Source organism: Opisthocomus hoazin, chromosome 15 (assembly GCF_030867145.1).
Source record: "Opisthocomus hoazin isolate bOpiHoa1 chromosome 15, bOpiHoa1.hap1, whole genome shotgun sequence".
Lineage (NCBI taxonomy): Eukaryota > Metazoa > Chordata > Aves > Opisthocomiformes > Opisthocomidae > Opisthocomus > Opisthocomus hoazin.
In genome coordinates, this window is record NC_134428.1 from 23,063,833 (window position 1) to 23,075,504 (window position 11,672).

At 59.7% G+C, this 11,672-nt stretch overlaps 1 protein-coding gene across 2 annotated transcripts; it reads left to right on the forward strand.

The window, feature by feature from the left end:
• The first annotated feature begins 85 nt into the window (after positions 1–85).
• Positions 86–9,273, forward strand: NT5M (5',3'-nucleotidase, mitochondrial). 2 transcript variants are annotated; one of them, XR_012765658.1, is made up of 6 exons: positions 86–807; positions 4,245–4,345; positions 4,829–4,889; positions 5,290–5,404; positions 5,609–6,136; positions 6,397–9,272. XR_012765658.1 is itself a non-coding variant. In XM_075437028.1 (5 exons), exons 1-5 carry the CDS (start codon positions 544–546, stop codon positions 5,764–5,766), a joined length of 699 nt encoding a protein of 232 aa, XP_075293143.1. In that variant the 5' UTR covers positions 86–543; the 3' UTR covers positions 5,767–9,273. The 2 variants fall into 2 exon arrangements, 1 of the variants encoding a protein (XP_075293143.1); XM_075437028.1 differs by having other exon boundaries at positions 5,609–9,273.
• The last annotated feature ends 2,399 nt before the right edge of the window (positions 9,274–11,672 follow it).

Here is an 11,672-nt window from a genome sequence, read left to right on the forward strand (position 1 = left end):
CCCCCCCCCCCCCCCCGCCGTAACGGCGTTTGTGCCGCTTTAAGGCGGTGCCGCGGCTCCGGGCTCGGTCAGGCACCGGGAAGAGGAACTGGGCTTTGCACTGCCGGGTCGGGGCGAGCGTACCGCCGGGTCCCGGGCGGCCCCGGGGCCCCCCCGCCGCCCCCCGCTCCGCGCTCGCTGCAAGGGAGGGATGGGGAGGGGAGGGGGAGGAGGCGCTGGGGGCAAGGACGGGCCTTCGCATCCCCCCCCTGCAGCCCCTCTGCTCCCCACTGCATCCCCCTTGCATCCCTTCCCCGCACCCCCCCTGCAGCCCTTCTGCTCCTCACTGCATCCCCCTTGCACCCCCCCCCCCCCGCAGCCCCTCTGCTCCCCGTTGCATCCCCCCCCCCCGCAGCCCCTCTGCTCCCCGTTGCGTCCCCCTTGCAGCACCCCCAGCTCCTTCTGCTGAGAAGGGACGCGCTTGCTTGAAATAAAGGGCCTCCCCCCTCCTGCTCAGAGAGCCCCCCTGCCCCCGAGCCCCCTGCCCCGAGCCCCCCCTCCGCCATGATTTTGCTGAGCAGCTTCTTGCACCTGCGGCCTCGCTGCTGCAGCCCCCTCGCAGGGCTGGGCAGGGGCACCGGCCCCACAGCGGGGTCCCGCAGGGCTCTGCGGGTGCTGGTGGACATGGACGGGGTGCTGGCCGACTTCGAGGGAGGCTTCCTGAAGAAGTTCAGGGCCAGGTACCCCGACAAGCCCTACATTGCCCTGGAGGACCGGAGGGGCTTCTGGGTGTCGGAGCAATACGGGCACCTGGGACCTGAGCTGAGTGTGAGTCTGTGCATCCCCCGGCTCTGCGCGTGGCTCTTGTTCGCTCTGCGCCGTGCAGCCGGAGCTGACGGCTCCCACCGGCACCCGGCTGGTGGGTGCAGCGCTGGGGAGGGCTACGGGTGCTGGCCGGAGCTCCCGCCGAAGCACACGTACAGGAGGGCTTCCGGCGGTGCCTCTTTTCCAGGAATCCGGCGGTTTGCATGCACATCCATCTCTTTTCCCTGCATGCATGGATGGAGATTGATGCAAGGAAAGGAGATCTTTCAGAACATCTGTTTTAAAATGCGCAAATTGCACAGCTGGGATTTTCTAGCTCTGGTTTGGCCAAGCTGCGTGGATCGGTAAATGTTCTTAGATGGATTATTTAGTTCCTCAACAGCAATGTGAGGGGTGGGACACAGCAGAGAAGTTGGGAGCGAACAATGCCGTTGATACTTCCATGTGAGGGCTTACTTAAAACAACTGCAAGCCCTCCCATGCCTGAAAATTGTTGTATTCATTTTAATAATTAAAGCTTAAAAGTAGATGCCCTCTTTGCGTTGTACTTTATCATTCAATGAAGGGCTGAGCGCTGCAGAAAGTTGGTTTCTGCCTCTACAAGTTTCCCAGCACGATGGGTTGTCTGTGGTCTCGTCTGTGGATTGCAGTTGCACTAACTGAAAGGTGCTACAGCAAATAAAAGTACTCTTGTCGTCAGCGGTGTGCTGGCTACAAGGAAGGGAGCATGGATAAGGTCCGGGGCTCTCCCACTGGCAAAGTCCTAAACAGTTTGATGAGGTGGGTTGTACTGGATGACCCACAGAGGTCCCTTCCAACCCCAAACATTCTGTGATTCTGTGAAGGAACAACGTGTCTGCTCTAGCTGGGACTGATGAATGGGCCATGGAGGGCATCGTTCATGCACTAAGGCAGATGCTAAAAGTTTGGCAGGGGTAATGCATGATAACTTTTCTTTTTTCCTTGACCTTAACTGCTTTGGATGTGTTAAATGAAGTGAGCTCATCTTGTGTCTGCTGTGATCATATAAAACCACCGAAACCTTGCGCTGAACAAGTAGCAGAGCTTCCACAGACCGACCTCAGGGCAGCCCTGATTTCACCCGTGGTGTCAGACCAGGGACGAGGAGACTGGGAGCTGCTCTGTGGCTACGGGCACGTGGGCTGTTCCAGTCTCCCTTCATCGGAGAGCACCATCGACCTGCTGGAGGAGACCGGAAAATGGGAGCCGAAGAGTCCAACGAGCTGAAGGCCCCAGTTCCGCAAGGCAGAACCACAGCTCAGCAAAACGCCGAGCACGCAGACCTGGAAGGGTGGGGAGCACGGGGCAGGCAGGGAAGTTGCTCACGGGGAGAGATAAGAAGAAGGAAATCAAGGGCCTGTCCCGCCTGGTACGTGGTGGGATTCCCAGCCTGGGGGATTTTTCCGTCTGCTGGGCAGCGTGCTGGCTGCGGTGCCGCAGGGAGGTAATCTGGCTCGGGGAGCCGAGCAGCGCTTTTCTTCAAGATGAGCTTAGTGCTTCCCCCATCGAGCTTGACTGCAAAACGCTTTTTGACGTGAGTGGAAGCAGAATAGCTACGGAAGTCCTTGCTGTAAGAAAACACTTTGGCGCAGTTTGAAGTGCTTTGCTGCGTCAGGCTGCGTTTCTCAGATGTCTCTTGTGCAACTACAGTCTCAGTACCTTAAAAATAAAACGTTGTTGCCCACCAGTCTAAGGCAGAGCAGCCGGCATTTGAGTGTTTGCCTGGCCCCATGGCAAACTGTTGGGCCAGCTGTTCTTGCCGTGGTGCCAGGAGGCATTTCTGCTGGCTCCCTTGCACCAAATCAGCGTGTTTCATTTTCAACGTGTGTGAAGAAGGCTTTTCTTCCCTCTTCTGATGTTTTCTGCTGCTCGGGCAAAAGGCAGGAGTGCAATAGTTGATCTGGGTGGGCTCTCCTTTTGACTTGAGTGTCTGGTGTTCTTGTGTTATCTGGGATTTTTTGAGAAATACAGGGTTTGATTTTGGCATGTCGTGTTAGATGCTCAGTGCCCAAATATGTAATGGGTTCATGCACTCGTCTTCCTGAGACCAAGCAAGGTGTGCAGCCGGCGTCTCGGCAGCCAGCAGGACGGAGCAGAATGACTCCCCGAGCGAGCCCTGTGTTTGCTCCGGGGCGTTGCTACCTTGAGCCGGGAGTTCACAGCACAGCCCCAGTTGCTTGTGGTTGCCTGCTTTCTTCCCCCAGTGCAGGTGTAGTAAAGGCAAAACGTGGTGGGACAGGCCAGATTCCCACTCCTCAGGCAGGAGGGAGCTGCACTTGTAGCTGGCGTGTCCAACCAGCCTGTTTGTTCCTATGAGTTGTAACCACCAGCGCATAAGCATCACTGAGGTTGCTCTCCCCGACCCGGATGCTCTGCCAGCTCCTCCATACCGTTGCAATACAACAAGGCCAGGATGGGCTTAAAGTTCCTTTTGTCCCTATTACCTTGCCTCAAACACAGAAACAGAGCTGCTCAAAATCAAGATCAATCCCTCAAGACATGGGTCCCTTCAAAACTTCTGCCGGCTGCATCTGCAGCTGCCTGGCTGTGCTGCAATGCCGGGACACAGCTGCTTCCTCTGCCCGCAGCCACGTTGCAGCACTCCCAGGCTCTCCTCCCCGAGGACCCCGTGTCTGTGCAAAATAATTGCATTGCTTGGCGGCTGACGAGCCGTTACCTGTTTGAGGGAGCGCAGGGGATGCTGTTCCTCAGAGCTGTGCTGGACCCGTCGCAGGCAGCCCCCGGACTCTGCCCTCACCCCGAAGTTTTGCTCCCTGTGGTCTCTCGCGGCTCCGCTCTCCCCATGCGCCATACCAGTGCACCCCGGCTGCTGACCTGGATGTGAAGTGTTCAAACCCTTGCCTGGAGATGCTCTGTTTGCCTGGTTGACCTTGGGCAGGGATCTCTGAGGAAGAGCATCTGCGTTCATCCTGACATGCATTTCATCCTGTAATATACTTTCTCCTTTGAGAGCAGCCCTGATGCTATTTTAAGTGATCTGATTGAGGCAAATAGGCCAGACAGCATCTGGAGCTGAACAGCATCACGTTACAGCAGGGCTACCAGGCCATGTCAGCTGGATCTGTGTGGAAGTGCCCCTCCGAACACAGACCCGGGCTTTGGTTCCATTTTGGACAGTCTCGGTGTTTTGCCTTGTAGGAACGTGCTGCTTCCTCTGTGTCTGGGGAAAAGCAAGCCTGCTCCAGAGCATCTCCGATCTAAATTGCATGGGACGGGTGCAGGTTGGCAGGTGGGGAGCAGAAGCACCCACAGCGGCGAGGCGGGTTAGCAGGAGGGGACCGAAGCCAGCGCTCCCACCTATGTCACCATCCTCTCTCCTAGCAAAGGGTGAGGAGGATGCACATGGAAGAAGAGTAGCAAGAAGCCCTGTGCAGTAACTGCTCTTTTTCCCCTCACAGGAGAAAGCCATCAGCATCTGGGAATCCAAGAACTTCTTCATCGAGCTGGACCCGCTCCCCGGGGCTGTGGAAGCTGTGAAGCAAATGGCAAATCTGGCAGAGTGAGTAGGAACCTGGTCATGGTATTTGGGGATGATGGGGGAGCAGCAGTGGCTTTGCAGACTCATCTGCCTCCTGGCAGAAGCGCTGAATACATCATCAGCATTAAAAACAACCTCCTGGCCCGCCGGGCGTGGGAGGAAGGAGAGGGCTTTGACTCCTGGAGCAGCTGCCAAGATAATCAGCCATGTGCAGCCCCTTCCCTTCAGCAATCTGCTCCCAGCAAGGGTGGTGAAAAGGGCAACGTGCTTGTGCCATGGGTGCGGGTACCCCCTTGCCCTGGGGGTGGGATCCTGCAAGATGGGGGATTAACCTCTTAAATCACCCCTGTTTGATCTGTGTGTGGCAGGGGGTCTGCTTTGGACACCTGCCTCTCAGGCATGGAGTGGGGTCTCGCAGAGGCAGCCAGATCTTTCTCAAGGGGGAGCAGGGTCTAATTGGCGTGTTTGGCCAGCGAGTGACCCCGGTTTTTCTCCTCGTGGCAGCACCAACGTGTTCATCTGCACAAGCCCGATCAAGAAGTACCGCTACTGCCCTTACGAGAAGGTGAGCGGGTCGGAATCCCAGCCCCCCCATCCCGTGCTACGCTGCCCAGGGAAAGCCAGCTGACCCCCGCATGCTTCCCGCTGTAAAGTGATATTTCCCTGTTGCACTGGTTTTGTTCCTGCGCATCTTCGCGGAGCAGCAGCTCCGCTGTCAGCCGAGCTCTGCCATTTGCATGCACCAAGGCATTTTGTCTTAATATTTCATCGTGATGTCGAAAGCTGCTTGGCTTTAAAAGAACTTGTGCTCCAGCAGCATCTGAATCTTTCTCACTAGTGAACTTATTAAGCGAGATGTGCTCCCTGTGCGGGGCCTCGTGCCGGGCGCTGCTGCCGCTCTGCTGAGCAGCCCCTGCCCCGTCCGTCAGCCTTCCCGTGCTCACCGCTCGCCTCTCGCCTTCCAGTACGCCTGGGTGGAGAAACACTTCGGCCCCGAGTTCCTCGAGAAGATCGTTCTGACGCGAGATAAAACGGTGGTTTCTGCTGATCTGCTCATAGACGACAGACCTGATATAACAGGTAAGGGAGGTGCGGGGCGGCAGGAGTGGCCGGACACAGCCCCGAGGGGCAGACGGTGTCTGGGGGTGATGGGCGCTGGTCCCTCTCCACTTAATTAGGCACTGGTTAGGGGTTTGTGTCCGCAGGCTCCTCATGTTGGAGTAGGGTCAACCTCTGCATCTCGCGGAGTTGTCCAGAGAGGCCATCTCTCTCCTTGCTTCGCAGGGGCTGAGCTGAACCCCAGCTGGGAGCACGTGCTCTTCACCGCTTGCCACAACAAGCACCTGCAGCTGAAGCCCCCCAGCCGCAGGCTGCAGTCCTGGTCCGACGACTGGAAGGCCATTCTGGACAGCAAACGCCAGCCAACCGGCCAGGCCGCCTAAACACCAGCCTCCCGTGGCCACCCGGGGCTGTGGCCACCCGCTTGTGTCCCTGTGGAGTCCTGCTGAAGGCTGGCGCCACGGATGGACAGACAGATGCTGTCCCTGCTGCGGAGAGGAAGAGGAGGGTGAGCTGGAGCGCCGTGGCCACCCGGATCCAGAGAGCGGACCCCAGGCCAGCCATGCCACAAGGGACCAGCAGCAGGATTGGCCCCGTGGACCCAGCAGCCTGGCTGGGGGGCATTTCACGCTGGCTCCCGGGGTCTCTGTGCTGTGTCTGCACCCCTGTGAGGCCGACCCAGCGTTGCTGACAGATGAGGTCACCGTTGGCGTGTCACTGCCCTTGTCCAGTGCACCGCATGGCACAGACCAGGTCTCCATCCTCCTCTCTGCGTTAGTCGGGGATCATGCGGGGGGGGTTCACAGAATCACAGAATCCCAGCATGGCAGGGGTTGGAAGTGACCTCTATGGGTCATCTAGTCCAATCCCCCTCTGTACCAGGGGGCTGCTTTGGGGGGTGTTTCCTCCTGGTGGTGCCCAGGTCCGGGGAGAGGGGTGGCTGGAAGGGCAGGGGGAGCGGGCAGGCACTGCCCAAGCTCCCTGCACTGGCTCAGCTGTGCCATTCCCTGCAGCTGGTGCAACAGGATGGCTACGTGCTTCCCTGCAGGAAGAGTCCCTGCAGCGGGATACGGGGACGGTACCGCTCCTCCGTGGGTCTGGCCATGGGGAGGGAGCCCTGAGGCACTCTCACGGCCGAGAGGTAGCTGTCTTCCATCTGGCAGGAGGGATCCCCAGTCACCCTCATCCCTGAGGAGCTGCTACGGCTTTAGAGCTGACTCGGGATGAAGAGAGGGGCTCTTCTCCCACCTGCTCATCGCAGAAGCTCGTGGCTCACCCTGCCAGCCGGTGATCGGACGGCAGCTCCTTGGATTTCAAAGCCAGGAAGGTCTGCACACGCAGGCTGCATGATCAGATCACCCCATCTCCCTCCTCCTGGCAGTGTCCAGCATCGCCCTGCCAGGAAAGCTGTGGGTGTGCGTCTGCCGGGCACCGTGCTTCCGTGGAGAAGGTCCTGGGTGCTGCATCCCACCTGGGTCAGGCACTGGGATGGTCGATGCCGCAGAGCATCCTTGAGTCTTCGGTATGGAGCCGCCGAGGTAGACGCTGCTGGGTGGAGAAGCGGGGCTGGTGGAAGAGCTACGGTGTCGCTGCGGAGTGGGTAGAGCAGAGGCACCACGGGTGTCCGAAGGGCAGGCTGAGGGTTGCGCTGGTGGAGGATTGTCACGGCCGCACCCGGGGATGCCATTTTCAGTCCTCATGTACCACAAGGGAAGAAGCCGGGGGGACGTTGCCGTTAAAGGCTACAGAGCCCATGAGAGGTGCCTGTGAGCTGTGTCACGGGGTTAGTTTGTTCTGTAGCTCCGCCACTGCCCCGGTTCTGGATGTCTGTGGACAGAGTGTGCTGCTGGGACCCCTGCAGCGACGTGTTCAGCCGTCTCGCCGGTGCGAAGGGGCTGCAGCATACGCAGCTGCCCATGCCAGATGACCATGCTGGGGGCTGCTGAGCTCCAGGAGTTGCCAGCACTGCTGGGAAACCACAACTGGGCACTGAAAAGGGAGCGTCCGGACCAAAGGGCAACTCCAAGAGGGATGGTTTTTGCACAGATGTACGCACAGCCTCTTCCTCCCCTGCCTGGCTTGTTCCTCCCTCCCTGAGCCTGCACCAGCCCAGCCTTGAACTGCAGCGACTCATCCAGCACCGGCAGCAGCCCCAGAAAGCTGCTGCTGCTGCTTCTCCTCCGCCCAGCCCCGGAGAGGAGGTGTCCCAGCTGCTGGGGACAGCCGGGCATCCCCCCGCTGCCCGTGGGTGCGTCAGGGCCGGTGTGCACGTGTGTCACTGCTGACACCGCGGAGACCCCGCTCCCACGTGCTGCCACGCCGTCTGGGACCCACCACGCCGTCCAGGACCCGCCGTGAGCTCCTGCTCTTCTGGCCTGAGGACTTGCTGGCTGTGGGAGTAAAATTCCCTGTGGGGACACGTAGCCCCAGGAGCAGGGATGGTAGCCAAGGCTTGGATGGGGTTAGCCACCCCGCGCTGCTTGCTCACGCCTTTGGCTTGCCTCTCCTCTCTCCTAAGGGCCCCCCATCATCGAGAAACTGTGTGAGCTCAGAGCTACATAGCTAACAAATGGCAGCCATCCCCACGCCGTGTCCAGGACCTGGAGGAGCAAGTGAAGTTGGTGCTGCTGCGTCTGTGCCTTCCCCGGCTGCTGCGGGGCCAGGGACGAAGCCCACCTTGTCTCGGGTCTTTCTGAAAGCTGCCCCGTCTCTTGGGATGGGGCAACTGCCTAAGGACAGCACAGTTGGGCCCGTGGTGGTGGCAGTTACGTACCACAAGGGTATTATTTTTTTCTTTTTTTTTTCTGTTTAAACCACTGTGTGCTTCTCCGGGCGGTGGGTTTGGTTTGGGGCGGGGTGTTTTGGAGGGCTGTTTGCAATGTGCAGCCCCCTGGGCCGGAGGGCTTGCAGATGGGGAGCTGGGACAGCAGGTGAGCACCGCGGGCAGCCGCTACGGCTGCTGAGCATCACGTACCCCTCGGCTTTGCCAGAGCCCCGCTGGCTGCCAGCCCCTGTGTGCCCCCTCCAGAACCTTCTCGCTGCCCATCCTCGAGCCAAAACTGGAGCCAGCACGGCGTTACGGCAGCTGCCCCAAACCAGCCATCTTCCCCCGAGGCTGGGACGGACCCGAGGGATGTGGCTTTCCAGGGGCCAGCGGGTCTCTCCCCCTCGGTGGGACGTGCGATACCGGAGAGACTGCGTTGGTTCACGCCAAATATACTTGAAAGCAGAGATGGAGTCTCTCATGCGTGAGGCTCCGACTCGACGCACAGAAGTCCCGAGCAGGTAGCTGGCCCCAGCTCAGGGCCGGGAGGTGGCTCTCCATCGCCTGACGGATCGGCCTCTTCAACTTCCGAGCTCTTCTGTGGCCAGCTAAGACGCACAGGGCTTTTATTTTTAGATGCACAGCTATAAAACCGAGGCCAATGAGGAGCACTGCAATAAACACTGGGTTTTATTGGCATTCAGCTTCCTAGGGACGGAGTTTGGGTTTTGCATTTTCCCACCCGTGGCTCTGCCCTTTGCATGGGCATGGGGCTGGGGGGGGGGTTTCACCTGTGGGCTTGGACAAGTCCCTGTGTCCAAAAAGCCTGAAACCAGCCCCCAGCAATGCCATGACCCCATTAGAGTCTCTGTGGGCAGAAATAGCGGTGGGATTTAGGTAGCGATCAGCTTCCTAAAGACCTTTTGTAATAAATAAAACCATACAGTGTGCATCCTGTTGGGCCACAGAGCAGAAGCAATAAAAGAGGTCGGAGCTGTCGTGGGCTGGCTCTGCCCTGGGTTTTGTACCTTGTCCGTTGCTGTGGGCTGGTCCACATCCACGCACGCAGGCTGCGAGGTGTCCACAGGCTGCCCCTGCCCGCCGTGGGACCCCGCTGCTGAACCGGCACTCGGGTGCTGTAAGGAATCACAGAATCACAGAATGTTCGGGGTTGGAAGGGACCTCTGTGGGTCATCTAGTCCAACCCTCCTGCCAAAGCAGGGTCACCTACAGTAGGTTGTAGAGGACCTTGTCCAGGCGGGGCTGGAATATCTCCAGAGAAGGAGACTCCACAGCCTCCCTGGGCAGCCTGGGCCAGGGCTCTGTCACCCTCAGAGGGAAGAAGTTCTTCCTCATGTTCAGCTGGAACTTCCTCTGCTTCAGTTTGTGCCCATTGTCCCTTGTCCTGTCGCTGGGCACCACTGAAAAGAGCTTGGCCCCGTCCTCCTGACACCCACCCTGCAGATATTTGTAAGTATATATTAGGTCCCCTTGCAGCCTTAAATGCCGCAGCCCTGCCAGCCACGCCGGATCGCAGGTGGGGAGGGAGGAGCGCAGGAGCATCCCAACAGAGCTGGGAAAATCCCCACTTCTGCATCGGGCGCCGGGGAGGGATGCTCCAGCCAGGCAGCGATCCCAGGCTCTCCTTGCCCTGGGCACAGCAACCCGGATCAGCACAGCACGGAGCGAACGAGCACTGATTCTGGGGCAAAACACGGGACTTGGTTTTTTTTCCCTGGTATTCGGTGCAGCACTACCGTGTGCAGCTTTAAAGACAGCTTGGTTTTTCTGTTCCAGCTCAGAGTGCTGCATTAGATGGTCGCAAGCACTCAGAGGTTAAATTAGCCTGTTTGCTGGCGAGTCCAATCCTGCCGTGGGACGCTACAGCAAGGAAAATCCTGGTCTGTGCCATAGCTCGTGCCTGAGATGTGCTTTTCTGGGCCTGAGCCGTGCTCGGCTGCGGCTGGGCAGGACGAGGGCTGACTCTGCTCCCCCTACGCCGGGGCCAGGAGTGTCCCGTGGGAAGCAGTGACCTGCCCCGGCGCACGGCGAGGCAGTGGGGAGGACGGGGCATTTGCACCGGGGCTGGGATGCGTGGTCCTCGCACTGGTGTGACTCCAGGACACGACACGGGGTGCGAGCAGGATCGCATCCGTGAGCGGGAGGTGCAGCCTTGCTGGAGCCGGGACACCCAGGGGCTCCTGGCCAACACGAGGACGGGCGATTTGGCTGCCAGCTCGGGCAGCACAGCCTGGACTGGGTGTCTGTCCCCCCAGACACTGCTGTGGGGTCCCTAAGGCTGCCCTGGGGCTGGTTTGGGCAACAAGCAATGCTCCAAACTCACCGGAAAAGTTCTGGGAGGTTTGGGTGCCCTCCTGGCAGCTGGTACAGCCGTGACGTGAAACCCCTCAGCTGCCAGGAGCAGAGGAGGGGTATGAGCATTCACCCCGAGAGCAGCCCGCTTATCATAGAATCACAAAATCATTAAAGTTGGAAAAGACCTCTGAGGTCATCAAGTCCAACCGTCAGTCCAACCCCACCATGGCTGCTAAACCATGAAGTGCCACATCTCCATGTTTTCTGAACCCCTCCAGGGATGGGGATTCCACCACTGCCCTGGGCAGCCTGGTCCAATGCCTGACCGCTCTTTCAGTAAAGAAATTTTTCCTAATATCCAATCTAATCTAATCTTTCCAAATATCCAATCTCATCTAATCTATCCAAGCTGGACCAGGCTTGCAGGACCCGGCAGGGTGCGAGCAAGCGATGCTCGCGCTGGGATCCCTCAGAAGGTGTCTCCAGGTGGGTGTTCCTTCGCTCTTTCTCACGTTGGCCAATGCCCAAACAACTCCGAGCTGGTGTGAAGCCTGGCGATGGGGGAGAGCGAGGGCTGCGGGGCCCAGCCGGGGCCAGCCCTGATGCAAGGGCCACGGGTGGTGTGGGACGAAGCCAGGGCAGGGGACGGTGGGAGACGAGTCACCCAAACATGCAGGAGGGCAGGAGCGGAGGCAGCGATGGCTCAGCCACGGCGACAGCCAGCCAGGGCTCTTCTGCTGCCCGGTTTTGGGAGAGGAGCAGGATGGTGCCGGGGGTCACTGCTGGGGCCAGGGGCTGGAGCCCAGCGCTGTTCGCGCAGCGTGGGCAGGACAGCCGTGTCCGTGCCGGGGAAATATCCACTAGAGGGGACTGTGCGATCGCGTGTGGGAGCGTGGAGCCGCCAGCCCGGCCGGAGAGCAGGAGCCGGCTCCTCCGGCTGCAGGGCCAGTCTTCCCTGCAGCCCCCAGCATCCCTCCCAGTCATCCCAGCCCAGGCTCCCAATGCCCTCCGCATCCCTCCTGGTTATCCCAGCCAGGGCTCCCTCCAGCCCTCCACATCCCTCCTGGTTATCCCAGCCCAGGCTGCAGATGCCCTCCGCATCCCTCCCGGTCATTCCAGCCCGGGCTCCCAATGCCCTCGCATCCTTCCTGCTGGGCACAGCTTACTGGGGCACCGTGGGGTACCAAAAAGGCAGGCACTGGGGCAATG